Genomic DNA, 27,329 nt, shown 5'->3' with positions numbered 1-27,329 from the left:
GTCCCTTTACGGGACAATGGAGGTGATTACAAAAGAGGCTGATGGCAGCAGAAGTGCAGTATTTATGGTTCCAGTGAAAGTGCTGAGTGCCCTGGCCGGCTGGTAGAGTGGAACCCTCCAACCCGACGGCCTGGGAGCTCTGGTTTACTTAGATAATGAAACTGTGATCTCGAGAGGAAAACAAAGTGGCAAGAGCAGGAGCCTGCTATTTAAAAATCCCACTAGCTCACAGGTGGGAGAGGGAAAAGAATGAAATGACCAGCTGTGTTTGTTTGCTGGAGAAAAACACAATTCACAAGGGCCGATATGTTTCTCTTGCAAAAGATGTTGAAACTTGGGTTTTAGCTTAAAACATGCATTCCTGTCTGTAGTCGATCAGCATACTCAGTAACCAACAGCATTACAAAAGAAGCAGAAGATGGGTAGCCTGGCTCGCTGAAAAGTTCAAAAATAATTCTGAAAGCACATCTAAAACAGCATGAGAATTTCCTCTTTATTTGTGCAGATTAAGCTGCAGGTCACTTCATGGCTTGTGTTTATTTCCCCAAATAACTCATCATAAAGCCTAACAACAGTTTTAGAAGTAGCGTGCTAGCATGCCGTGTTTGTTACCAGCTAACCTTCTTTTATTACCCTCCCATCTTTCTTTTGTCTTCTTGCCTCTGACATATTATGGAAGTAGATTTCTAAAGTTATTTTCTCTCACATTAGAATATTTTTAAAGTGTGCAAAGAGCCTCATTTCATGTTGCCTGGACTAAAGTGACTTTTACGTACCCAGATTTGATTCTTTACCACTAGGTGCTCTCCAGTTCCTCTAAAGATGTGTTCAAACAGAACAGTGAATTTTCACTGTATTTGTGCTAATTTAACCCCTGGGCATTTCATGGCCTGTGCGTGTCTTTATTCACTGCAAATAGCTGATGTGCCAACTGTCATTAGCTGTAGCCACCTAGCATGCTGTGATCGTGACAGCTTGTATTAGCTGATCTTTATGTCTGTTATGTCCCTCCATCTTCTCTCTTCTGTCCTGTCACTTACATGTTGAGGACATAAAGAAGTGTGTGAACTGCCTCAATTAAAAAATTGACCTACACCTATTTGCTTCTCTCCATCAACTTTATGTAAGACCTGCCTCACTCAGGGGGATAAAAATGTACCACACTATTTGTTTCTGTACTACAATTGTAAAGACGCATCTAAACATGAAACACTGTGATGAAAAAAATATGCCTGGACTGGAGCTGTTCTACAAACATACGGATGGGTTATGTTATGCCGCTGACATAATTTGCATTTAAAACAGTGATAAACTGGCAGAGAAGTGGAACCGTTCCTCCCAGATATAAAATGTCAGGAGACAAATTAGGATATATATTTCCAACAGGGTTGTGAGGAAACATAACATAGCTATCGTGATTATTGACCCTATCCCCATTGTGGGAGTGGTATCACATATGCCCACCATCAACAGAAATCTATATAATACCGAGAGGCATTCTGTAAATGTGTCAGTGTATGTGGTATGATACATGCACTGAATATATACAGTTAGGTCCAGATACTGTGTGTTTGCTTTTTATCTGTTTATCTGAACATGTTCAAGTTGTGGATGCATATTAAATATGAGCTTTAAGAGCAGACTCTCTATTCCACATCCAAATTGGAGGAAATGAACTACAGCCCTTGAATACGTAGCTTCCTCTACTTCAAGCCAACAGCAGTAACTGGACACTTGACTCAAAAGCTTTTTCATGGAATTCCTTTATCATTTCTTCATCAGCGAAGCAGGTAAAAGGTCTGAATAGTGGCATTGAGAGGCACTTGGTTCATAGCGATTGTTGATGATGTGACAGAAGAAAGAGACGGATAGGGATAAACTGTCTCCTCAGATCCAGACAAAAGAAGCAAAGTTCATTATTCGGCGCTTCACGATAGAGATTTACAATTATCCAAAACAAAGGAGAGTAAAAGTAATCCAGCAGAGTCAAGAAGAGGCCTATTCTAATCGGGCACGCATTTCACTCACTCAGAACAAACCAAAAAGCAGAAATACCCACGCACAAACAAGCAACAATTGAAGATCACTCCCTGACAAACATCACAAGGGAGAAAACCCATTCTTAGGTGATGGGCACGGGTCCCAGGTTTTAGACAATCATTGCCTGCAAAGCACCCTTGAAGAAAAAGAAAATTTTATTTATGATTGTGTCTAATTATACAGTATATGTACAAAAATGGTCATAATTCCCACACATTTACTCCAATTTGAATGTGACTACCCTGAAATTACAACCGAGGGACTGCCCTTAAAGCCCATGTTCATTATAAAACTATCACTTGAATATATTTTGTAAACAGCTCGTTTGTGTGGCTCTGTATCTCTGTGACTGTATGTGGCTTTGCGTGCGTGTGTGTGTGTGCCACAGCGCCCTGAGGAAAGGCTGCCGCTGCCTGGAGGTTGACTGCTGGGATGGGCCAGATATGGAGCCTATAGTTTACCATGGCTACACCCTCACCACCAAGATACTTTTTAAGGATGTCATCGCCACTGTGGAGCACCATGCCTTCGAGGTAACCGCACGCAGTTTGTTACTCGATATGCAATTCTCTTGTTCCTAAGCGGCGCCTCGGGCAATCTAACTCACCTCTGTAGGCGCCAGGAGTCCCCACTGAGCTGCATTTGCTCTAATTGATAACCGCTCTGATAAAAAAAATGTCTTGGCAGCAACCCTTCTTTGATTTATCCATTCAGGACCCTATCCGCGATGCCTGTGAGCGCTCAAGCCCACGGAGAGAGGAGTCATGTAATTTAAGGTTGATGCTAATTGTTGGAAATGGAGACTAAACTTGTGGTGTGGACATTCTTTAAGGTGTCTGCTTATCCAGTCATCCTGTCTTTGGAAAACCATTGCTGCCGGGAGCAACAGGAGGTCATGGCCCAGTACCTCGTCTCTATTCTGGGGGATAAGCTGCTGACAGCTCCCTTGGATCACCCAACCACCGGAGACCTCCCAAGCCCAAATGTAAGACTCAGAGGGACTTTGGCTGTGTGAGCGGCAAATGAGAAGAAAAATCTGTGTTTAATACGAGAGCGGGGCTGGTGCGGGCAGAGGAGCGACGGAGCTCGCGTGTGTAAATCCTCACCGTGTGTCATAGCGCAGCAAAACAAGGAGAGAATGAGACCTTTTTTCGGCCTGCCACGGAGGGCCTCATTAGTCTCTTTCTGAGTATTCCTCAGTCTCTCTCCTCTGTCAGGAAGCGTGAGGGTGAGCGGACGTCTGCATCCGCGAGCGTCTTTAATCTCGAACAGAGTCACAAAATGTAACGTGACGCGGCTGCTCCCGAGAAATGTTCATCACTTAAAGCATGTTGAGGCACTTGAGCTGATAGTTCAATTAGATTAGCCTATTTGGGCTCAGACTCCGAGAGCATCTGCCTCAACTCGTTACGAGAGGATCGGCCTGAAAGACACTGATACAATCACTGCAGCCTACTGAATATGATGAGGAGGATGAAGGTTTTTTTTTTTTTTTTCTTAGGGATGAATGTGTGCTGCCTCACCGCAGTCTCTTTGCTACCTCTGGCTTCTGCTGCCTTAGAATTTACGGCAAAAAATGTTCTTATCCTTAGAGTGCATATTCCCCTATATCATTCTTTATTTTTTTTTCTTTATCTTTATGACTTGAGAAGTAGAAGGCGCACATACGAGCCTCAGCACTAATGCTTTCATCCTATTAACCCCTGCAACCAGAGCCCTGAATCAGTGTTCGTGTTTTAAATTTGCGCAACTTCATGCCAAAGTTTCTGTCTAATTATGAAAGAGTCCCGATGTTTAGAACTGTTGTAATTTCTTATACTAACTAGACTCTGAGGACTTATGAAAATTAAAAAAAAAAAAAAAAAAAAAACATTTACCGAGTTGTCAGAGCTGCAGGAAGGATGGAAAAGCTGGTTGTCTTGGTTCCTTCTTCCAATTATCCTGTATTATTTTAGAAATAATCCATTTTTAATTGATACGTTATTATGCTATTTCATTCTATTTTTACCGTCAGCATGACGCAAAGCTCCCGACAAGAACTGCATATGATATTCTAATTTGGATCAACATAAGCAAAGCCCCTATTTCAGCTGTGCAGACTGTGTAATTTTGTATTAGAGCGATAACCAGTGCCAGGGGAAGCTGTGGACTTGGTAATTTGTAGACTTCATGGTCTCTTACGGGTTGTTAAGATGGCATATCTGTAATTATTTTGCATGTTTTGCCTGAGCATTTGGTCGCACCGACTTCCTGTCGTGGAGATGGAAGTGCCTCCAGACCGTAATGTGCTTTTGCTGCTAGCATGCAGCGTCTTGTTGGTTAAAGAGCACCCGAAAGACTCAGGACGGTGAAATGCAGCAGCAGATTTTGCGATTCGGTGACTTGATACTTGTGCTTCTGCCGCGTCTATCTTTCTGTAATCTTTCTGATGCCACTCTGACAAATAACATCTTTGTGACGAAACGCAACGCTTTGTGCTTTATGCAAAAAGAGTGCCTTGACGCTTCAGGGATGCAGGGACAGTTGAAAATGTGAAGTGCGGCGTGAACGTACATAATTGTTACCTGGCGCATTAATGTTGTGTGTGATGTGTGGGAACGCCAGGACCTGAAGTATAAGATCCTGATCAAGAACAAAAAGCTAAAAGCTCAGATTAAGACAGAGGACGGAGCAGGGCCGGAGGACAGTGCAGATGAGGGTGAGGAGGAGGATGATGACGAGGAGGAGGATGAGGAGGAGGAAGATCTTCGAACAAAAGCAAAGTTCTGGTCTCCAAGAAAGGCAGGGTCAAAGAAGAAAGTAAGTCAGGGGTTGTTTTGTTTTTTTTCAGTTAGAAAGATTTTTCCAAAATAGCTTGAACGGGTATAAATGTTGAATGAGGACATAAAGTTTTAAATCCGGTGTTGCCTAAATTTCAACCCTGTCTTCGACTTGTCCTCTCTGCCCCCGAATGGGACGAGCAGAAGAAGAAGGTGGCGATGGCCGAGGCTTTATCTGACCTGGTGGTATACACGAGGTCCGTCAAGTTCACCAGCTTCGGTCACGCCAAGGACAATCAGAACTGCTACGAGAACACGTCGATGGCAGAGAAGAAGGCTCGCAAGCTGGCCAAAGCCTCAGGTACAGAGCGATTTATCGATCTGGAAGGAACAGAGTCTATGAAGTAATAAATAATGCGTATTACTAATTGTAAATATTACAAAGTATAATTTTGATGTGCCCAGTAAATTCGTCTGATTTATCGCCACTCTGAGCGCTCTGTGCTCTTTGAATGAGAAATGCAATTATACCCTGGGCCATAAACTTCTGTAATAGGGGAAGCATATTGGACGTGACTGATAGAACATGGGGGAGCACTTTTGGGGGGATAAAGCACGACAGCGCAAGCCCAGAGAAAGTGTCTTGTGCTCTCTCTGCTGGGGGAAGAGCGAACAGAGGTTCGGATCAACAGATAACCAGTGAAGCTGTCACCGCGCCGCTGTTCTGCAGTATATTGGAAAAATAGACTGGTGTGGAGAAGTGAAATCTTTTCCTGCTAAGGTTGAAACGACACTTTCCAGACGCACAGCTACATTATGAGCCGGTTGACTTGGCTGGCAGGGACTAATATACTAGGCTGTGCCAGGACAGTAAAAACCTCGTAGTTTTGTCAAGCCCTGCAGGAAAACTGCACAGCTATAAATGATAACACACGGACAGAAGCCGTGCGCTGGGGTTCAGTCAGTTAATCGTACGCTCGCACGGCCACTGTGACTGAGTCAAACAGATTCAGATGTACAGGAGTGTTTGATGCAGCGTGATTTGACTGGCGTGTGTGTGTGTGTCAGGCGTGTTGACCTTTGACGCGTTTCGTCTCCTCCGCCTCAGGTCCGGATTTTGTCCAACACAACCAGAAGTTCCTCAGCAGGATTTACCCCGCGGGCTCCAGGACGTCGTCCTCAAACTACAACCCTCAGGAGTTCTGGAACGTCGGCTCGCAGCTCGGTGAGTAAAACCTTCAACAAACTTCCAGGTGCCTCCAGTCTCTCACATGAAATCAGGGGGAGGCCACGGGAGTAATGAGCATGCATGTAAAGCAGTGTATTAGTTGGACTGATCTAGTAGTAAATAAATCACAAATGTGAATAAATGATTAGTTCTGCATGTTCTGCTTGGGAGGTTGAGCCACTCAACATGTGGAGCAACGCTACGAGTATGCAGCTACAGCCACTGTTGAGTCTGGGCTCACGAAGTTGATTAAGCTCCTTTAATTACTCTGTAGAAAGAAAGCTACACTGCATTAAAACAGAGCATTAAAAGGGCACCATCCCACAATCACCTGAAATAATGAATCTGATCACAGCTCACTGAGAGTAGTATGTAGCTGCTCGTTTAGCTGGTTTCATTTCCAGCTAACATTCGCATTCATGCTGGCATTTTCTCACATAAATAATAAACGCTGTATGGTCTATTAAGCGTGGCCGATTACTCAAGGCCGTTTTCTCTCAGGCATTGTTACATGCAGCAGTTGCACGTTTCGCCATTCACCGCTGACATCTCACCGTAGAAAGAGACAAATTTTTTTTGACACGCGGGACAACCACCGGCGTCCACTACAAGGGGAAGAATTACAGTGCAGAAAGTTACGCCGTCAAACTTCAAAGGGAACAACCCATCCGAGTGTCCCGTCGATCAGCAGTGAAAAGAACATTTCATTCCGGTCCACAGCCCGACCACCTCATCTGGGTTTTTCCCTCGAGCGAGTCTTCTCGCGGCTCTTATCACGGTGCTTCTAAATTGATTTGCACCATCGTAAAGGCGTTTTTTTTTTCCCTTTTAAACTACGTCTGGATCAGAGCTGAGTTTTTTTTTTCTTACACCTATATCTTAAGCATTAGCACACACACTGTTCTCGATTCCATATAACATATCCATCTTGCCCCAAAGTAAATATGTTTTTCTTAAAAAAAAAAAAAAAAAAAAAAAAAAACAGGTTTCCAGTAGTTCATGATTCACCCTTGAGGCTAACGCAACAGCCCTGATCTATCAGACTCTGTCTTGGCCAGTGTTCCTGTCACTCTGTCTGTCTGTACACATCCTCCTCATCCGTCTCGATCAGTCAGTCAGGCCCCGACACGGATCCTGCTGTCCGCTGAGCCGACTGTCTACGTGCTGTGACGGCAGCTGCGCAGATGCTGATCTGTACTTTTCACAGTCGCAGGAGAATCAGTTGCAGTTGGGTGAACTAAACACTGAGCCACATCCACTGGACCTCGGTGACACACAGGAAGAGCGCGCGGTTGGTTCGGACAAAAATAAACACGTTTCTTTGCATTATTTACTTGTCATTATTTATTTTGACACGCTGCTAGCCAGACGGAGACATCGTTGAGATCTGCTGTCGCGATTACATCTGCCTTTATCCGTGAATCTCTTAAAATGTGCAGTCACTGGCGATGCTGAAGGCACGGCGTGAGCAGCTCGCATGTCGGCGCAGAGCTTTGCACCGCGTAAAAAAAAATCAACTACACAGCCAGTCACTGCACGGTCGGGGACTTTGAATGTCTCCCTGACGCAATGTACGCCATTGTTGCAGAAACATTTCAAGTCATTGTATAATTTAACTCTATCCTCAAAGATGAAAAAGAGCTCGGGAAATGGAAGGTGTGCAGGGATCATCTCATGCTGCTTGTTTCATTTGAACACGCTTAAGGCGCTCTTGGTTTTGGTCTTATTTCTATTCTCTTTTTTTTTTCTCCATTGTGTTTTGCAGTGGCTCTCAATTTCCAATCTCTGGGCTTGCCTATGGACCTTAATGACGGCCGTTTCCAGGACAACGGCGGCTGCGGATACGTCCTGAAGCCAGCAGTGCTCTTGTCCAGTCAGACGAGCTTTGATCCCGGCTCCAGCCAGCACGGCTTCAAGCCCACACACCTGCTGCTTAAGGTACATATACGGAGCACTGGAAAAAAGAATAATCCACTCATGGTGGATTAACGAATTAAGGTGTAATGTTGCAGGACTGACTGTGGGCATGTGTGTGCGTATGTCTGTGCCTCACAATCTAGGACATTGCGCGGCAGAGCTCATCTCTCCCTTCGCCTCCAGATACATGCTTTCCTGCCGGATGCCGTGGACTAACAATGATGTAAAACTCCCTGGGAGTGTCTGTTTAATTAGAGTATCTCCCTGAGAAAGTAAAGGGAAAGGAGAGACGGGGAATGATCTAATGCAATTAGGCCCAGGGTCCAATTAATAAATCATCCCTTTTCCATTATTTTAAGCTTCTTGGGGGACGGTGATAGCAGCAGTTGTAATGCAAATTATCTGAGCCACGCGGGAAGAGTGGAAGAAGCTGTTCGGAACACTGTTACATCTTATTACTGAACCCACAAGGACAACAAACCTGCTGCTTTTGCACACAAACTCTTCTAACTCCAGGTAGAAGAGATCATTTGTTCTAGTGTGCTGCTTTAAAAAGATTAGATTGGGGACATCATACGTAGCTCTGAGCCACGGTGAAACCACTTAAAGGCTTCCAGACTGACTAACTTTACTTCCTTCTGTTTTAACCGTGATGATTTGAGATGTCCATCCGTCACAGCAGCGGAAACATGGTCCCTAATGTACAATCAATCAGCTTCAAGTGTCCTGAACATGTCAGTGTGTTATCATACCAAACAAAGAGGATGACCATACTGAACTTTACTGCACTATTTGAATCATTTTTGCATGTAGCTCAAAAGACGACAGGCTGAAAGGCTCCGACTGGCAGTTGATGCTTAGTCTGGTTTTTGGTTGTTTAGTTTTTGTTGTTCGTTGCCAATATGTTCTTCTATTTTTTTTCTAATAGATTCAATCTGTTACTCCAGCGCCCAGTCATGGGCTCCGTTATACAGAAGGAGACTATATTTGATCACCAGACAGTTTATGAGGATGCACGAACTCTCACGAGCTGAACAAAAGCACACATTGCCTTGTAAGAGAATACGCGTGTGCACACCTATCCCGGCACGACGCATGAAATATAAATGTGACGCGCTCGGTTTTTGGGGCGCCCGGGGAAAATCCCCACACCTTTATTTATTCACAATCATCGCTCCGTACTACTTGATCACCTTCAGGAAAATCCTGAAATCTCGACTCGTCTCTCAACTTGTGAATCAGACTCATGAGTTACATCCAGTGTTGTAAGTTCAGTTAAAAGCGGGCTTTCAGTCTTTCCACACTAAATTATTCATCTACTAGGGGAAAACAATATTTCCCCTTGAGCTTTCATGAGTCTTTTTAAGCATCAAACTGTCAACTTTAAGCAATGGCAGTTTTTTGTGTGTTACAAGTATTTATGTAATGATGACTCCAAAATGCTGCTTGTACACTCACTCTCAGGGTAGCATGACTTACATAGAGGAAAGAGACGGTAATTTTGTGCTGGACACTGTAAAGCTCCATCAGTGCCAAGCGGGGCATGTCCTGATAAGTACATGCAGGTTTGTCTTTGATCAGGACCAGGGAAGGGAAGGCTCAGTATGAGTGGACTGCAGATAAGCTTCCCTTCTCCAGATGAGTGTAATTACAGCCCTCACCCTTCCTCAGTACTCCACTCTGATTTCTCTTCTAGTCAGCGCCATTCACACCGAATATTTAATGTCCATATGGTAAAAATAACTCGTCCTCTTGCGTCCCTGTGTGTGCGTGTGTAGGTGATCAGTGGGTCCAACCTACCTGTCCCAAGGAGCGGTAAAACTCTGGACCCCTTTGTCAGAGTGGAGATTCATGGGATTTCGCCCGACTCGCGTAGGAAAAGCACGCATACTGTCAGAAACAACTGTAAGTACTTCTTACTGAACTGTAGGGAATATAATCAGAAATCCGCATGAGCGTGTGAGACATGCTTGTTCTTCGTGCTTCATGCTAAATACTAACGTCGTCATTACGCGACAGCAAAGGCCTGCTGTTTTTTTTTTTTTGTTATTATTAGTTTCTCATGTTGCATGCTAACATTTGTTAATGATCACCAGTTCAAAACCACACCTGAGGCTGATGGAAATTCCATTTGCGTCCTGGTACTAAATTAATCCTATACAGAAGTGTCAAAAACAGCAGTTCCACAAATGGCCACTTGGGGCTCCTCAACACACACAGTCATGTTAAAATGCCCAACTTTACCAAAGAAATAAAGATGTTTACAAACTGGTGCAAAACGGCTTTGGCATCTAGAAGTAATTTACCAGCCGTACGAGAGGGGACTCTTTATATGGACCGATCAGGCATAACATTATGACCACTGACAGGAGGAGTAAATAAGATGACTTCGTGTAGATGTTACTTAGACATGGAAGTTTGCACAAGGTGTTGACCTGGCCTCCAAATTTAATAAGCCTGATTCACAGAGACCCCTCTCCTCAACACATAGGATCCAAAACCTCCTCACTAACAACACTGTGCACCCTCAGAAGGCCCATGTCCATTCTCTGATGAGTCACGACTGTTCTGAAGAGACACCTACTCAATATTGGGAAGGTGGTCATAAAGTTATGCCTGATCTGTGTAACTTACCTGTTTAAATGATATCAAGGCATAGAGAGATAAATAACTAAGGGTGCTCAGTGACAATTAGGTTCCCTCACAGGTTTCTAGCTCTCTACCACTTTCATCATTTCCTGTGGTCCATCACAACAAGGGTCTTAAAATGTACAAGCGGTCATGCGATTCATTATTTACATACCAACATGCATTAGAGACCCTTAAAGTGAAACCAAAGACGCTGATTCTAAAGACCACTCTGATTTCAGCCCTGAGCCCTCACTGGGATACCGACATGAACTTCAACATCAGCTGCCCCGAGCTCTGCCTCGTCCGCTTCTGTGTCCGCGATCAGACGGGCCTCCTCAGCAGTGAGTTCGTGGGTCAGTACACCCTGCCCTTCACCAGCCTGAAGAAAGGTGAGCCACCAGGCAGAAAGAGCGAGCTGAATTATATCGGGTGGCCTCGCGGGCCGTCATTGTATTTCCCCCGACACTCACTATGTCAGCATTACCGAAGGTCTCTCGCCTTGTCATCCCGTGTAGCGCTCACGTCTTCAGCAGATATACATGCGCGTCCTTTACCTCCTCCCTTTGCTCCCCACCTCCAGGCTACCGCTGGGTGCCCCTCCGGTCCCGAGACGGATGCAGCCTGGATCCGGCCTCCCTCTTCGTCTTTGCCTGGTATTCCTAAAAACAGCTCTCGGTATCCAACTCTATCTCTCTCTCACACACACACACACAAACGTTGCCAACAGACAGAGACGCGTGGCTGATGCAGCAACAACAACAAAAATATATAAATAAATTTTGAGAAAAAAAAATAATCTCCTCAGATATAAATACCAGTTTTATTGTCAGGAAACGAATGTGTTGTTTTGCGCCTGCTGAAGGCAACAGAAGGCAAATCATTTTTGCATCCTTCAAGTAATAGAGAACTCCCCGTAGTAACATATTAGATCGTTAATAAATAACCAGAAATAAGTGATGCAAGTGTTGTGGTAGAATTGGTCAAGTTCACAACTTTATTTTTTTTTTCCTTCATTAATCAGCTGCAAAAGAAATAGATGCGTCTCTTAGGTTATGTTACAGTATATTGTGATGTGTGATGCAGTCATACATTAGCAGCCCATGAACACAACTATTAAAAGGGAGCAAACAACGTTTGCTTCCAATCGCACTTCCCTGTGAGAGCCCCAGCAGGGAATAATATAAATAGCATTCACAGAGGTATACATTATTGAACTAGTTCCAGGGCAGGGAAGTCTATTTTTATCTTCACTAAATCCTATGAATGAGGCAGAAGAAAGTACAGGTCAGCAGGCCTATCAGGAGGAGGAGGAGGAGGACGACACCATTTAGATAACATGCAGACCTGCCTTGGCCTAGAAACGGTGCATGTGTTAAGTGTTTATCTTGTTTTGGGTGTTTGTGCTGCGATTGTCTGCCCTTGCGTGTTTGTGCATGCTGGAGCGTCGCTGCGTTCGAATGCCACTGATGGATAAGACAAAGGACGGAGTGAGGGGGTGAGTGTTAACTCGGCCCCTCGGGCCAAGCAGACAGAGTTGTCATCCTGCTCACACTCCCTCCTCACCCCTCTCTCCACCCACCACCCTCGCGCCTCCCACCTCCGATTCCGCTGGTCAAGGACGTCCAGTTCGACACGGCCCGAAGGGACAAACACTCTCGTCTGGGCAGGTAACAAGCAGGCGTCTCCGAGCAGCGCCCGCGTTGCCTCCTCTTTAATCTGTCGCATCAACACACGCGCGCGCACAATGAAAAGCACTCGTCTGACTCACAGCAAAGGAAACAAATTAAAGTGCAAGTATGATAGTACAAGTAGTCATAGTTTCTTTCCTTCATCCATCACCAAGGTGTTGTTAAAAAAAAAAAAAAATTAGCAAAAGTCCTTCATTTAATTATCGTGTAAAAATAATAAGTTAAAAGATGCTTCACACAGTAAACAATCTCCTTTTCCTTTCACTCAGCTTTGTAACTTCATCCAAACACCCCACCCACCGCCAGCGTATTCAGCTCTGGAGAGAGGTTAAGTTTCATCTGATAAATAGGCATAAATGAGGTGCATTGTTCCTCTTCAGGTGTTTGTGTCTTCCTTTCAGGGTCTGAAAAATCTTTGAATAGATTGTCTTCATCATTGTGTGGCTGCCCCCTCTGCTGGCGGCAGCTCTACAGCGCAGCTCTCTGCGGTCAGACTGCACAGTTCCCCAGGGGAAACCATTGCTCCTTGTCCAGCAGCTCCTCATCCAGTTTAATGTTGACCGCAGCCACAAAAGTCTTGGTTTTGCTCTTGCTTTTGTTCTTCACCGTCACTTCCAGGACCATTCCCTCCAGCAGCCGCACATTATGGTACTCCAGCTGTGGATATGAAGCAGGCATTTTAGTTATCAAAGAACTCCGCGTACAGAAGCAAATTACAACAAGGTTAGTTTTGCACCACTTCAGACTTTTATCTGAAAATCTCCGCAAAAAGTGTGCAACTGATTTTTTTTTTTCTATGGGTCCCTTTGGCTTTATCATCATTTGGAGCATAAAATGTAGTAAGAGGCCGTCAGTTGTATGGGAAGCTACTGGTCGGATGGAAAAAAAAAATCTTCATCTCAAGAGAGACTCAATAGACAAACAAAAAAGGAAAATGTGTAGATGGCATTCATAGAAAAATCATTTCTTTTTAACAGGAAGATGTCATTTTTGCGTGTCCTAATCCAAATAAAAGTTTCAAAGATAGTGCATCATGTACTGTGAATTGTATGATTTTAGCTGGATACAGTGGGGGAAATAAGTATTTGATCCCCTGCTGAATTTGTAAGTTTGCCCACTTCCATAGAAATGATCAGACTCTGGTTTTTATGGTTGTTTACTGGTTATGGGTATAGACAGAATATCAGTCGAAAATGCATAAAAAACACACAATCTAAAAGTTATAAATTGTTATGTATTTTATTAAGGGAAATAAGTATTTGATCCCCAACAATTCACTTAGAATTCAGGCTCCTACAGATTGGCTGGTGCGCATGTGGCACGGAGCTGTGCTCAGTCAACTAATTACCAATACTCCTGATCTTAACTCGTCATGTATATAAAGCACACCTGCTCTAAGAATCAGTTTCTTACATTCCAACTTCTACAGCACCATGGGCAAGACCAAAGAGCTGTCAAAAGATGTCAGGGACAAGATTGTAGACCTGCACAAGGCTGGTATAGGTTACAAAACCATCAGCAAAAGGCTTGGTGAGAAGGTGACAACTATTGGTGCCATTATTCGCAAGTGGAAGACCCATAAAAGGACCATCAACTGTCCTCGGTCTGGAGCTCCCCGCAAAATCTCGCCTCATGGAGTGAGGATGATGATGAGAAAAGTGAGGGAGCAGCCTAAAACAACACGGCAGGAGCTTGTTAATGATCTGGAAGCAGTTGGGACCTCCGTCACCAAGAAAACAGTTGGCAACACACTGCGCCGTTATGGATTGAACTCTTGCAGTGCCCGCAAGGTCCCCCTGCTCAAGAAGGCACATGTACAGGCCCGCCTTAAGTTTGCCAGTGAACATCTAAATGACTCAGAGAAGGCTTGGGAGAAAGTGCTGTGGTCTGACGAAACCAAAGTTGAGCTATTTGGCATTAACTCGACCCGCCGTGTTTGGAGGATGAAAAAATGTGAGTATGACCCAAAGAACACCATACCCACGGTTAAGCATGGAGGTGGAAACATCATGTTTTGGGGCTGTTTTTCAACAAAGGGTACAGGGCAACTTCACTGCATTATGGGGCCAATGAATGCAGCCATGTACTGTAACATCTTGGACAAAAACCTTCTTTCCTCAGCAAGAACACTGAAGATGCCTCGTGGGTGGGGTTTCCAACATGACAATGACCCAAAACATACTGCCAGGACAACAAAGGAGTGGCTCAAGAAGAAGCATATTAAGGTCATGGAGTGGCCTAGTCAGTCTCCAGACCTTAACCCGATCGAAAACCTGTGGAGGGAGCTGAAGCTCTGAGTTTCCAAGACGCAGCCAAGAAACTTGAAGGATTTAGAGACTGTCTGTAAAGATGAATGGGCCAAAATCCCTCCTGCGCTGTGTGCAAACCTGGTGACCAACTACAAGAAACGTCTCATCGCTGTGCTTGCCAACAAAGGTTTCTCTACAAAGTACTGACTTGTGTTGTGCTTGGGGATCAAATACTTATTTCCCTTAATAAAATACATAACAATTTATAACTTTTAGATTGTGTGTTTTTTATGCATTTTCGACTGATATTCTGTCTATACCCATAACCAGTAAACAACCATAAAAACCAGAGTCTGATCATTTCTATGGAAGTGGGCAAACTTACAAATTCAGCAGGGGATCAAATACTTATTTCCCCCACTGTATAAGCTGAGGTTGCTCTACCGTACTTTATGTTTTGACTAGTCTTTCACAAAAAGCAATACACTTATTTGTTAACAATTCTAACTGAATATGAAAGGGTGGCATGACTGCTGAATCATAAATAGAAGAGGGAATGGAAGTAGTACCAGTTCGTTGAAGATGGGGCTGTCATTATTGCGGACCACCTTTGTCTTCCTCTTGGAGCGCTGCTGGGGGTCTGGTCTCAGACGTGTGACCACATAGGCGTCAGGGTTGGAGCCGTTTGCCTGTTTCTGTTGGGTATTTACATACTGTATGTTTTACTGTTGCAATGCATTTCTGTGAAATCAAATCATGGTATAGACCCCTTCATGTCCTACGTCACTGTGATGTCATGATGTTAACTGGAGGCAAAACAGAGGAAAGCTTGAGGCGAACGCTGTCACTTTCAACCAGGAAAATGACGTCTTGCTGTATTTTTTGGTGCCAAAACCGAAAAAATCCAAAAACACCAAGTTGAAGTTTTATCACATACCAGTCGTACACAACTAAGGTTTGGAGTGAGACAATCAACAAGGCGCACACTCCATATCAGATCAGATTAATACGTGACGCATCACCAGTTTCAGCCTGGATAATGTTATGGGTTAGAATAAACCATGACTGAAATTACATTAAGTTAATCATTATTTAGGGGATTCTTGTTACATGTTAATGTAACCGTAAGCTAACACAACATTAGTTGCGTGCATTTACTACGTTACCCTCCACAGTGGTTCCACTTACTTCTTGTAATATCTTTGTTGGAGAGGTTTCAAATGATAAAGAATACGTGCCCTGTGTCCTTCTTTAGTAAAATCCATCCAGTGAATATAGTCCCATCAGCCAGAGTCAACTTAAACTTAAAATAACACTCATGGTCTCAGAGAGTGAGTGTATTAGTATATTCTATTAGTATATTTTCTAAAATGTGCATTCTCCTCGTCCATTTGTGCCAAAACAGTCCACTGAAATATGCTAACCGCCGTTTACAGGCTGTAATGTTTGAGATGTTTGGCATCCAGTTAAGCTCCGCCCCTCAAAAAACCATCACATTGTTTACAAACCGTGAAGAGGTCTATATTACAAACACAAAGCTGAAACAAAGACAACTGGACTTCCTCTACGGAGCAACTGGTTCAAGTGTTTGATAAGTGAAACGTCCTACAAGTTGTTTATCAATGAAGAAGTCACTCTTACAAGTGGAGGAAGCAAAAACTCAAACAAGTCCAGCTGCCTTTGTTTTTATCAACATTTCAGACATACTGTAGGTGGAATTAATGATGGCTCAGTTCCTTGATTGCTGAGTTGATTGCTGACTGTGTTGCTCTCAAGATGGGCTGTTTGCCTGAATAAACACAGCCTTCCCAAAAGTGAATGGGATGTACTGCTCAGACTACAAACGGAAACTGAAATGTCTATTTCTTACAGATTAAGCACATTAATATCCAGTATCCACAAAACCACAAGCTCTCCTAAGTGGAATCAAGCCATCATTAATATACCAGTAGTTTTCCTCGTCTGCTTGGAGTAAGACGTTAAAAAAAAAAAAGGAGGAGAAAAAACTCACAATGTTCTTCAAGTGTTTTACCAAGACAGAGAGCTTGTCGCCGGTGTAAGAAATGTACAGCTGGATCTGAGGACATGCTCCTGCAACAGATCATAGTATCAGTGAAAAGAAATCCCAGGGTCTTGCATCATACGATCTAATGTCGACGCAGCGCAACCATCTTCACACTGCCGTTGTTTCCTTACTATCATCCGAAGCCACCTCAGTTTTGTGGACCATGGGGCCATCCAGAAACAAACTGCACACAAATTCATTCTGCAGGTGACAGTGTTTTACGGTTAGAAACAGTTCTAACGAGAGATCTTTTAGAGAAAAACAAACGCCGACAGTGAGCATGACAGGAGAAACGTACTCCCTTGCATGGTCCTTCAAAAAGCTCCTCAAGGTATTTATTCAGCATAGACATCCTCTTGGCTGGTGTGAATGACATCCTGTACCAACCAGGAAACCTTTGACGGGGAATGTATAAAAAAATGTAAAAAATGTGAAAGAACAAGCAGTGGTTAAAATAACAGTATGATGCAGGAGTTTTTTTCCCCCCTCCACTCACTGAGGCAGCTTAGATTCAATGAAGTGTTTCTGCAGCTGCTTATGGATCATCTCAAATTGCCCAAATGTCTTCTTGCTGGTCAGAAATCCATCATGAATGGTGATTTTCACTTCATATACCTGCAAGTTCCACAAACAAAGTATTCAATTAGATCATAACATGAATTAATAACTCACAAACCGTGCATTTGTTACATTACATGGACACCTGAACCCTTTATAATTGATAGTAATTCTGCTACAGACCGAGTCTGAACAACTAATCTATTCAACAAATCCATTCTCTTCGGAAAGATAAACAAGCCGTTCCGTTGTGCCTCCGCACGGTGAAAACCTCTTCTGATGAAAGAGCAGAGGAGCTGTCAATAAACACCAGTAACACCGCTCACTCCTCTCTTGGGAAAGACTTTCCAAACAGCCCTGCTGCCTACGAGGCCGCACGTGAGCCGTGTGCCAGGGGTTACTGCTCGGCGTGAGCCTACTGACAGCTCCAGGTGGGTTTTTTTTTTTTTTCCCCCAACTCCCCTGGTGATTAACATCTAACACAAAGCTCTGCGGTGCGTCAGGAATCTCTTTGTGACATTATAAAAGGCCAAATGTTTTCTGAATTATCGTGCCACAGAGGGCAACGTGCAGCCTCACCACATCTTTTCCCTTGGAATCGTATCCCTGAATGACCGCTTCCTGGATGTTGGTGCTGGGGGCAGGGGCGCCGTTCTGGGGCAGGGGCTCGCGCGTCTTCCCTTGAGCCATGCTGTGCGTCAGGAAGTTAAATTTGACCGCGACGCAGTCCATGCTTTCCTTGATCTTCCTACGTTAGGAGCGACACAAACTGTTACAGCACCAGACTGATACACCTGCTGAAATAAAACACCAGAGTATTTACGCATAATTACTTTGTGAAGTAGGAGGTGGCCTCCAGGTCTGTGTCGTAGGGTCTGAGGTTGTTCTGCACATACTGCAGGTCATTGATGTCCTTCAGTTCTGGCATTCCTGCATGCAGCATCTGGAAGTTTACACGAATGAGAATGAATATTTTCCGCTCCCAGACATTCCTAGCTCGTGACTGTAACGGTGTCACTCAGTCTCACCAGCTCCAACAAGCTGAGTATGAGTGCGGAGCGCTGTCTGATGATGTTGTACGCTTCGCAGCAGATCTCCACAAAGCGATGCAAGCGCTGAGGCTTCTGTCCCCCACCTGTGATGAAGTGCTGCATCTCAGACGTAAAGATGAAGGGTGATCGGTCCCTGTTTGTGCGCAAAGGAAAGTTCTTGTTGATTTGTGTGTCCTCACAGTAGTGTTTGATTTTAATCTTTTTTTTTTTTTAAATTGACTTGCCTTTTAAAGTTCCCAAACTTCTGTGCGTTGCCCATAATCTTGCCGAAGTCAATGTGGAACATGTGTCCACTGTGTTTCAACATGATGTTGTCATTGTGGCGGTCGCAGATCCCCAGGATGAAGGTGGCTACACACCAGCCCGCGCACGAGTGGATGAAGTTCATCACAGCCTGAGATAATGACAGGAAAGGAAAGTTACGCGGCGCAACTAATACATGCAACGGTGAATGTGTATCATTAAGGTATGTAACATATATATATATATATATATATATATATATATATTTTGTCACACAATTAATAGGCATTGTTTTGATGACAAATGTCCATTCCAGGTATTTTTTTGCAGTGATCTTAACCTGCTCATAGCTCTCCTTGGTTTTGTTGCCCCCGTGGAACCATTTTTCCAGCGTGTCTTCTCGAAGCGTCCCACTCAGACCCCACTCTTTTTGAATCTTCCCCAGCGTCACCGAATCGGCTACCACTTCCACCAGGCCTGCAACCACACGACAAAAAATATGAAGAGGGAAAAATACAACAACATAGAATTCACAAATACTGATGCTCATTTAAAAAAAAAAAAAACAACAAAAAAAAAAAACAACTAACCTTGATCCTTGCCTGTAGAAAGACACCTGTAGGTGATCATTTGCAAATCCAGCCCCTCCTGGAGCCACACTCTGTCCATCACACGGACTATCTGAAGCACCAGCATGTCCTGACGCAGGTTATCTCCTGTCTGAACGACACATGTGACTCAAAGCTCACAAGCCGTTTGATGCGAGTTGTTCTGTAACTGATTTTAATCTGATCTCGCTGTGAAGGGAACAAGCGAAAACACAACATCCTGTATAGCATTACCCACCTTGCAGATGACGCTGAGATCCTTGGCCAAAGGGTCAGTACAGACGAATGAGATGTTCAGAGGAGCAGTATTGGAGTTGTAGTATTTACAGCCCTGGATGCAACACACACAAAAATAGTAAACACCGTGTACTGCTTATGTTAGATAAGGACAGTGATGTGTAATTGTAATGCGCTGTGTGACATTCTTACATCCACATTTACTGCCTTTACACGGACTGCAGGATCCAGCGGTAGGCAGCAGCTGGTCCCGTCTTTGAAGTAGTCCGCAATGGCCAACTTTTCTTTGTTCAGAAGATTCTGCAGTAAAACGCAGAAAATTAAACCAACCAGATAAAATGCATCACTCATACAGGAGACTAAAACGAGAAGGAGAGATGCATTCACAGACCTTCCTTCGAGACTTGTCAGCGGTGCGAACTCTCTCCGCTACATGCACGAGCATGTACACCAGGCGGGTTTCATGCTCCAGCTCCTGCCTCAGAGCTTGGCCGCAGCAGTGACGCAGGGCGGCCTGAACTTTACTGAACCAGCTCTGGTAGTAGGGGTCACCGAGGGCATCCTCCAGCATCCTGCCAACACAGCCAGACACCAATCATGCTGCACAAACTACTCTGGTTTGTGAAAAAACTAGCTTGCGTTTTGCACTTTTATTCAGGTTAATATAAGGATCAGAATTTTCAAGCGAATGATCCAATATTTTTTTTTTTTTTTGAGTAATCCAAATCTACACTTGGTCCCTTGGCGTGTGACTCACCAGTAAAGTTGCTGGCCGATGCGCATGTTCTTCAGCGATCTCTCCAACAGCAGCATCACCAGGGGTCCATCCAGTTTCCACTCGAACTTCAGAGCCTGCATGTCGAGAACCACACCTCAGATTTCTGGCTCGTCCCCAGAGTTTGCCCCCGGCTGAAATTTTGTGATGGCTGCTGGTGTGTATTAGTGCGTTTACCTGGACCAGCTGCGGCAGAAACACCTCTAGCTCTCCATCAGGTATCTGTTCAAAGTACTGAACGGCCGCCCTCCGCACCGTCTGATCATGAAAACTGGAGAGGGGGAAAGAACAAACGAGATGAATAGAAAGCTAAATCATTACGAACCTCCTCTAAGCCCTTACTGATCACCACCAACTTCTTATTCCATACTGGAATTACCTGAAGTTAGTCTGCTCTATTCATGACATGATTATATTTCACCAAGATATTTTCACAGACAGTGTCTTTCAGTTAATGTGTGGTTAGAAAACCACTGACTGTATGGATAAGATACCACCCAGGTTAATCTGAATGACATTGACAGTTTTTAGTCATGTGAGTGAAGAAGAAGCCTCTTGGATGAGTGGAACACCTTCTAAATAAAGAGAATAGAATAAATACAATAAACATAAATCTCTCTATTATATAGATATTATACTTATACTGCCCTTTTTACACCGTGGACTTGCTCTAGGTCTTAATGTCAGTAATCAACTGGGAAGCTATTATCTATGTAGTTATATATAAATGGAATTTTAAATATTACCATACATATCATCAAAGGCTGTTCCACAAATTTTCACTTGTTCCACAGGCTTATTCCCATCTTTCCACCCCTCCTTTATTTTTTAACAGATGGGGTTTGATTATTAATAACCTGCATTATATAACACATTATCCCCAAACGCATGCTGAAGACGTGTTAGTTTGTTTCTGGCCATTACATATTTTTATGATTCAGAGAAGAAGTTAAATCAAAATCCTGTGTAACTCATATGCCAGTATTTAAATAAATACCATTATCACGTTTATCAGCTGGGGTCACCGTGACATAGATGGTTCACGTTATTCCCCTTAATTGAACCGATACCTTCACCCTGGTACAACTGTCTAAATGTCACGAATCATTACAAATCACGTATGTAATCAAGATACATCTGACAACAACAAAAATGTCTCTGTGTGGGGCCTGGCACAGTGCACCTTACTATATCTCGTGAATGTGGAGCGAGTGACCTACCTGTCAGTGAGCAGAAACAGGGCCTCCTCAGGTAGATGGATGGGCCAGTTCTCCACAATGGTGTAGATTTCTGTCAGGTACTCAGGCTGCCACTGGGGCACTGAACCCAGCAGCAGGTGGAGGAAAGTGCTCCCCTTGTTGCCACAGTGGCGCCTACTCCACAGAAAGCCCTTCTCATTGTCGTTTAGGCTGGTGAAGCAGAGGAATGTTCAGAGAAATCAACCAAACGAACCAAATCAAGTAGAAATCTTATAGCGTATTATCAACAGGAAGCGTCCTTGGTCATCACTCAAAAATGTGCACATGTAGAGGAAGCCTCCCTGGTTCCATAAAGCTATTAAATAATGTTCTGGATTTATGGAGCAGCGGATTCTACTCACAAGCAGAGGCAGCGCTTCTTTGAGATGTTCTGCATTTTTTTCTGCACTTCTGCACACGGCTCAGAGAAGGTGACCGAGCCGGGGAGCGCGATGGGCCTCAGGTACCTCCACTCAAGCTGCTCTTGAAACTCCAGCTAGAGAAAGATGAAACGACTGAGTCGTTTTTGCACTGTTTAAAACAGTAGGGGGCATAGTTGTCCAGCGCTACTGACCTGCAGGATGACTCCGATGGCTTTTCTGTGGCTGTCAAACAGGGCCGGGGACGGAAAGAGCGTCAGCTCAGGCAGAGTACACAGACTGAGCAGGATGGTCCCCATAACAAGAGTCCTAAACACACACACACACACACACACACACACACACACACACACACACAGTATATGCAAACTACATTTTAACACAACACAACTATACAGAGCTCAGGGCAACACAACAAAAATATGAGCAAAAAGAAAACAGCACCAAACTAGTTCTGAATGATCTGTATGGCAGCTCGTATAGATATTCAGCGTATTAGTGAATTTAGAGTTTTTAACCAGCCGTTGATGCTACAGAGATGTCTGTGGACAACCTACCTGTCATTGTAAAGCGGCAGTACAGCCCAGCCTAAAAGCTCTGGGGCCTTGCCTCGCTTGGAGCCCTTGAGGCGAAAGGTCAACATGCTCTCGTACGGCAGCTGATTTACAGGAACTGGAAATACCATCCTAAGAATACAAAAAGTAGAGGCATATGCATGTAAATAAACATCTTATCTTTACATTCTGCTCGAGAGCTGCTTTGGAGCAGAGCAAAACAGTCCACATGTGATAATCTCTCAGAAAAGGAACGAGGAAAGAGATGAGCGTGATTTGATTAAAGTGACTCATGCGCTCGGCCTTACATGCGGTTACACTGGATCTTGTTTCCATGCGCCAAGGCGCTGCTGATATTTTCAGAGACGCCAGTGTCGCATATCTTTGTTCCTGCATAGGTCAGCTCACAGGAAAAAGAGAAGCACTCGAACCTAAACACACACAACGAGAAAGCAGAACAACGAAGCCTTAATTCAACCCGTCTCTCTGGCGTCTCCGCAACGTGCGAAATGCGCCTGACCACAGCCGCACACGTACGTGTTCATCCAGGCGGGCGGCAGTTTGTACAGAGCAGCAATGTTGAACTGGAGGATGTCGTGGTTGTTCTCGACGTCGCAGCTTTCGGGGCTGCCCATTATCTTCTCGCCTCTGAAGTCCGACTGGAAGTTGTCGAAAAATATCTGCAGCACTTTCAGCAGAGCCCCATGGAGCATGATCACGGCTACAACACGACAAAATAGAAAGCAGTTGACACAACGGAGTAGTTAAAATACCAAAGGGCAAAAGACTCTACTACTAAATTGAGTTTTAGGACACTTTTCGCCAAACTGCACGTATTTAAATGTTCTTGAAGTCAAACACGTGAACACACTGTAATAAAAATAATAGTTCAGCGATGAGAGTGTAATGCTCTGGAGACCTTTGTTACATATCTTTTGCATACAGACACTATCAGCTTACGGATGTTATGGTTGCTGCTCTAGTAAATCTTTAACAAGGATTTATTGCAGAGAAAGAAACACGGAGTCTCCTCCAAACTAAATGTTCCCTCTGAGTTCTGTATCCGCATGCTCAAAGACAAAAGACAGGAAACTAAATAACAATTTAAAACTAGAAAAACTGTCTGACAGCTGTGTGAGAAATGGTCGGGTTGGAGTTTGAATCATTGTCCAGACTGAGTCCATTAAAACGTTAGAGTAGAACATGGTGATGTGATGTCATCACTTCATTTTATCCTATAAGCATCTGTGTGAAGTTTAGTCAGAATTAAAGCTTTATTAAGGCTGTAACACATGCAAACGCACGCACAAACACAGCAACGCCATCATATTTACTCACCAGCTTCACACTCAAATGTCTCTTCATGACTCTGTGAAACAGATAATTGCATCAGCGGTATTTCGAGGCATCTATGCATGTTTCATACTGGCAGTTTCGTCTGCGATCCTACCAGGGCGACTCGATTCATTCTGTTGAGCCGGCCGATGGCGTCCTCCAGCTCGTGGCATGTGAGGCCACACAGAAGATTGCTGATGGTGCGAACGCGGCTCACGACCACGTTGACGTTCACCCCGGACTGGAGACATGATGGAAGAAGATTAAAATTAGCCGAAATGTAAGAGTGACGGCTCAACACGCTCAGGTAAGGCGGAGGAGGTGCAGAGACAAAAACTGAGAAATGCACAGATCAGCCACAACATTACAACCACTGACGGGTGAAACGCTGACTCCCTCAAACCCTCAAACATCCACGGTTCATGCCCGTTTTTAACGCTTATCTTATCGACAGGGTATCATTTAACTCACCTTACTCCTCATGAGCTCTGACACCTCTTTGTGGTAGCTACGGAGCACATCCTGCAGACTGAGCCTGGAAGAGGGGGAAACAATAAACACACATGTTTTCTACAAACACGCTCTCTGGTTGACTCTAAGTCCACTGAAAAGTTGGTGTTAATGGAACCATTTGACAGCGTTGGTGCAGGATGCAGGACCGTTCGGTCGCCTTACTTGCACGTGTTGAAGACGCAGACGGGACGTAGGAGCTGGTACAGTTGGCACGACGTCTTGTCGTCCTGAGCCTTAAAGAAGCAACATAGATTAAAGTACTGATTACTGTTTGGGACTGGAGCAGATTTTTATTATTAGTGTTCCCAATAAATAATACACTGTGTATATGAGGCATTTAAAACCTTAAATACCAGCGACATTGTAGACATTATATATATACTACTATTGTTTTCAGCTTCACTCCATTTTATTGTTGCTGCTTAATGTCACCAGTGATGAAGTTGTGTGTAAACAGAACACAGTCGAGAAGTGTGGGTGGAGGTTTTTACAGCCACAATAGCCCTGATGATAAGAAGCTGGCTGGGAGCCAGGAACAGGCAGTGGTGGAAGAGGTACTGATATCCTTCAGTCTAGATACCATACTGTGGAAATACCCGGCTAACCTGTCTCAACTAGAAGTATGGTCAGAAAACCAGACGTAAAGTGAATGTAACAGAGCTGATTTGCAGTATAATAGTTAGTGCTGTTAATGTTGAATTTGCCTGACAATGTGAAGAATCAGGAGAATGTTGTCAAGAAAACAGGAACACCAAGTCATTTAGGGCACCACAAACATTCAAAAGTACAAAGTACGATATCTTCCCCTGAGCTGTAGAGGAGTTGGGGCATTTCGTCGCATAAATAAATGCAGTGAAAGTGCGTGGCACAGGCGCCTGTAACAGCCGCATTTCAAAACCGAAAGCAAGGACACTCCTTCCAGGTGAATGATCTTTCACCGCAGGAGGGAACGGAGGAGGAATTTGAACCGACTCACATCTCTGGCCAGACTGTGTCTGAGGTCGTTCACGTGGAGCAGGCGGAGAGGAAGCACCAGTTTGAGTTTGGAGTAGATCTGCACCGCCTCATGCACTCCCAGCAGCTCGTCACTACAGAGAAAGGGACGGCGGAAAGAACCGGGTTCAATAACACACCTTTAGGAGATGAGCTAGAACGTCTTAACACATGCATGGAAACAGTCCCGGGTTTCATCAGCGTCAGACTTACTTTCTGAGATACTCGTCAGAGTTGCACTGCTTTAAAACATACTGCTCACTTCTGTTGGCAGTGAGGTCCAGCAGCTGAAAGATTTCATCAATCAGACTCTTCACCGTCCTGTTCACTGCATAAAAGATTAGAGTTCACATTCTGGACACTTCCATAGGGACTAAAGATAGATATTGTAGCGTGTGGTAACCTTGGATCAAAAGGTGTGGCATTACAAACAATTTACGTCTTTATTTTACCCACAAGGACACTGTTGCTTGCTCCATTGCTGTTATGTACAGACCAGACATCAATAAGGAAATAAGCCACTTATACACAATCTGATCCGACCATTGTTTTTTTTGTGTGTACTTTCAAGTTCATTAAAATGTCATCTATTCTGATAATAATACGGCTGTAAAAATATGAAGACACTACTATATGACGTCCTGGAGATACTTTTCATAGGAGAATACGTTAAGTCAAGTCAAGATGTGTGAACAAAAAGGCTCTATGCTTGCTTTTACTTTATATTTTCATTGTGCAGTTTTTCTAAGTACTGTATGTAAGTGAGAGCGGCAGACAGGTTCACAGGTACGTTACCTGCGGTGGGGAAGGGGACCTGATTATCGTCCCAGTCGGTGGCCACGCTGATATTCACCTCCACCTGCTGCAGCAGGGCAGGGTGGATTTGCAACACCCGACCCCACACCACACCTGAGTTGTGAACGCTGTCTGTGTGCGCATACCGAGATATCAGGCTGACAGAGGCGGTGAAGAGAGAACAGAAAAACTGGTTATGAGTTACAAAGTGTGATTAAAAAAGGTTCCAGTAATAATAACAATAGAAACGTCCTTAACTGATTTAATTTAAATGGCTTAATAAGCAGAAATAACCTGCCATATTTGTGACATTTACATGACAACAACATGATGCTGTAATGTTCGTAGTATCACCTGGAGGTAGCAGCACAAAAAGAAGCCAGCCTCTTGGTGCTCCCCTCTGGAGTGTCTATTAGTTTGATGGTCCATGGATCCTGATGGAGGAGAAAACAACTTTTACTCATTATTGATTTAGTTATAATTTTTTTAAAAAGTCAAATAAAATAAATGTTGGGCCACTCACATTAGACTCCACCTCTGTCTTGGAGCGGTTCAGTCTGTTGACAGGCTCAGCGAAGTCTAAGGAGAACCTCTTCTTGCTGCTGTTGAATAGCAGTCTGGTCCTGGGGGGGACAGGAGGGGGCGGACGTCCTTGCGCGTTGGGTAAACAAGCGCTAGGGAGCCTGAACCTGAGCGGATCGTTCGTGTTCTCGTGGACGTTATTCCCCGGTGTCACGAGTGGATCCAAGACGGCCTCGTAGATGGGCCCATTATCTGGAAAGACTTCCAGGTACTCACGGTTGTTGGTGTTGCTTGCATCTTGCCTTCGGAGCGGAGGATTTTGCCTTTCGGGACGATCCATTAAGCTTTAGGGGATCGTACAAGTCGTTCCTGGATGGTGGCCTCGCGCTGTCCTCACTTCATCGGGGTGAAAGAATGAATGAATGAGTGAATATCTGGATCCGAACTCTGGATTAGTTTCGCTGGCATGTGTGACTGGACGCAGTCAGGACAAGGCTTTTATGACTGCAGTCTCAACTGAGCCTTTATGTCGGTGTAATTATTAACAGGGATTCAAATCTTAACGGGAACAAAGCTGGAGCGCGCCAGTCAGACTGTGGCAATGCTTTGGTAAAACAGTGAAACACCACGATCGCTACATTATGCTTTAAACTGCTACATGTGCTGCAGCTGATCAGAAGATAAGACTAAAGTTAACAGCCAGGAAACAAACTAAACTTTAAAGATCACAGGAGATCTCCACACATTTCCATCACAAAGCAGCGTACTTATTACCTGTCCACCATCTAAGATCTCTTACGACAAAATTAAAGTAATGACTTGGTTTTTGTTTTGTTTTTTAAAGCTTACCATCAAAGCTCTGAAAACTGGAGTGTCATCCTGAGTCGGGGGGAATTCCTTAATAAAGCCATGCTCAGCGAGTTTGACCTGTACAAATGTTTTGGGAATG

General features: G+C 44.2%; 2 protein-coding genes across 2 annotated transcripts in view; one reads left to right on the top strand and one right to left on the bottom strand.

Moving 5' to 3' along the window:
* The window catches only part of LOC125015399 (1-phosphatidylinositol 4,5-bisphosphate phosphodiesterase zeta-1-like), a 15,591-nt gene extending 3,460 nt beyond the window's left edge, over window positions 1–12,131 (top strand). Inside the window, exons 4-12 of the mRNA XM_047597231.1 lie at window positions 2,429–2,573; window positions 2,873–3,025; window positions 4,645–4,839; window positions 5,004–5,160; window positions 5,908–6,024; window positions 7,793–7,965; window positions 9,723–9,849; window positions 10,815–10,964; window positions 11,156–12,131. Coding sequence (XP_047453187.1) covers window positions 2,429–2,573; window positions 2,873–3,025; window positions 4,645–4,839; window positions 5,004–5,160; window positions 5,908–6,024; window positions 7,793–7,965; window positions 9,723–9,849; window positions 10,815–10,964; window positions 11,156–11,238 — 1,300 coding nt within the window. The 3' untranslated portion in view covers window positions 11,239–12,131. The remainder of the gene's footprint in view (window positions 1–2,428; window positions 2,574–2,872; window positions 3,026–4,644; window positions 4,840–5,003; window positions 5,161–5,907; window positions 6,025–7,792; window positions 7,966–9,722; window positions 9,850–10,814; window positions 10,965–11,155) is intronic.
* pik3c2g (phosphatidylinositol-4-phosphate 3-kinase catalytic subunit type 2 gamma) lies at window positions 11,547–27,329 on the bottom strand. The gene is made up of 33 exons (XM_047597230.1): window positions 27,230–27,329; window positions 26,382–26,776; window positions 26,213–26,292; window positions 25,859–26,016; window positions 25,277–25,391; window positions 25,047–25,158; window positions 24,233–24,303; window positions 24,029–24,092; window positions 23,673–23,798; window positions 23,561–23,591; window positions 22,760–22,943; window positions 22,531–22,653; window positions 22,226–22,354; window positions 21,863–21,977; window positions 21,651–21,784; window positions 21,271–21,459; window positions 20,228–20,321; window positions 20,033–20,127; window positions 19,667–19,847; window positions 19,468–19,575; window positions 19,277–19,369; window positions 19,021–19,150; window positions 18,771–18,907; window positions 18,412–18,581; window positions 18,164–18,320; window positions 17,969–18,078; window positions 17,715–17,883; window positions 17,074–17,192; window positions 16,876–16,972; window positions 16,709–16,778; window positions 16,524–16,603; window positions 15,082–15,207; window positions 11,547–12,920 (listed from the first exon to the last, which is right to left on the bottom strand). Exons 2-33 carry the CDS (start codon window positions 26,718–26,720, stop codon window positions 12,753–12,755), a joined length of 4,074 nt encoding a protein of 1,357 aa, XP_047453186.1. The 5' UTR covers window positions 26,721–26,776; window positions 27,230–27,329; the 3' UTR covers window positions 11,547–12,752.

The sequence above is a fragment of the Mugil cephalus genome, chromosome 10, assembly GCF_022458985.1.
Source record: "Mugil cephalus isolate CIBA_MC_2020 chromosome 10, CIBA_Mcephalus_1.1, whole genome shotgun sequence".
NCBI lineage: Eukaryota > Metazoa > Chordata > Actinopteri > Mugiliformes > Mugilidae > Mugil > Mugil cephalus.
This window is presented reverse-complemented; position numbering and strand designations above follow the sequence as displayed.

What these genes read in the sequence shown, in the direction of transcription:
- pik3c2g (XM_047597230.1), bottom strand. Translation starts at nt 26,720, where the DNA reads ATGGATCGTCCCGAAAGGCAAAATCCTCCGCTCCGAAGGCAAGATGCA. An exon ending in CCAAGGAGAGCTATGAGCAG is followed by an intron (nt 18,582 to 18,770) that starts GTTAAGATCACT and finishes TCATTATCTCAG; the next exon opens with GCTGTGATGAACTTCATCCA. An exon ending in TACTCAGCTTGTTGGAGCTG is followed by an intron (nt 18,079 to 18,163) that starts GTGAGACTGAGT and finishes GTAAACTTCCAG; the next exon opens with ATGCTGCATGCAGGAATGCC.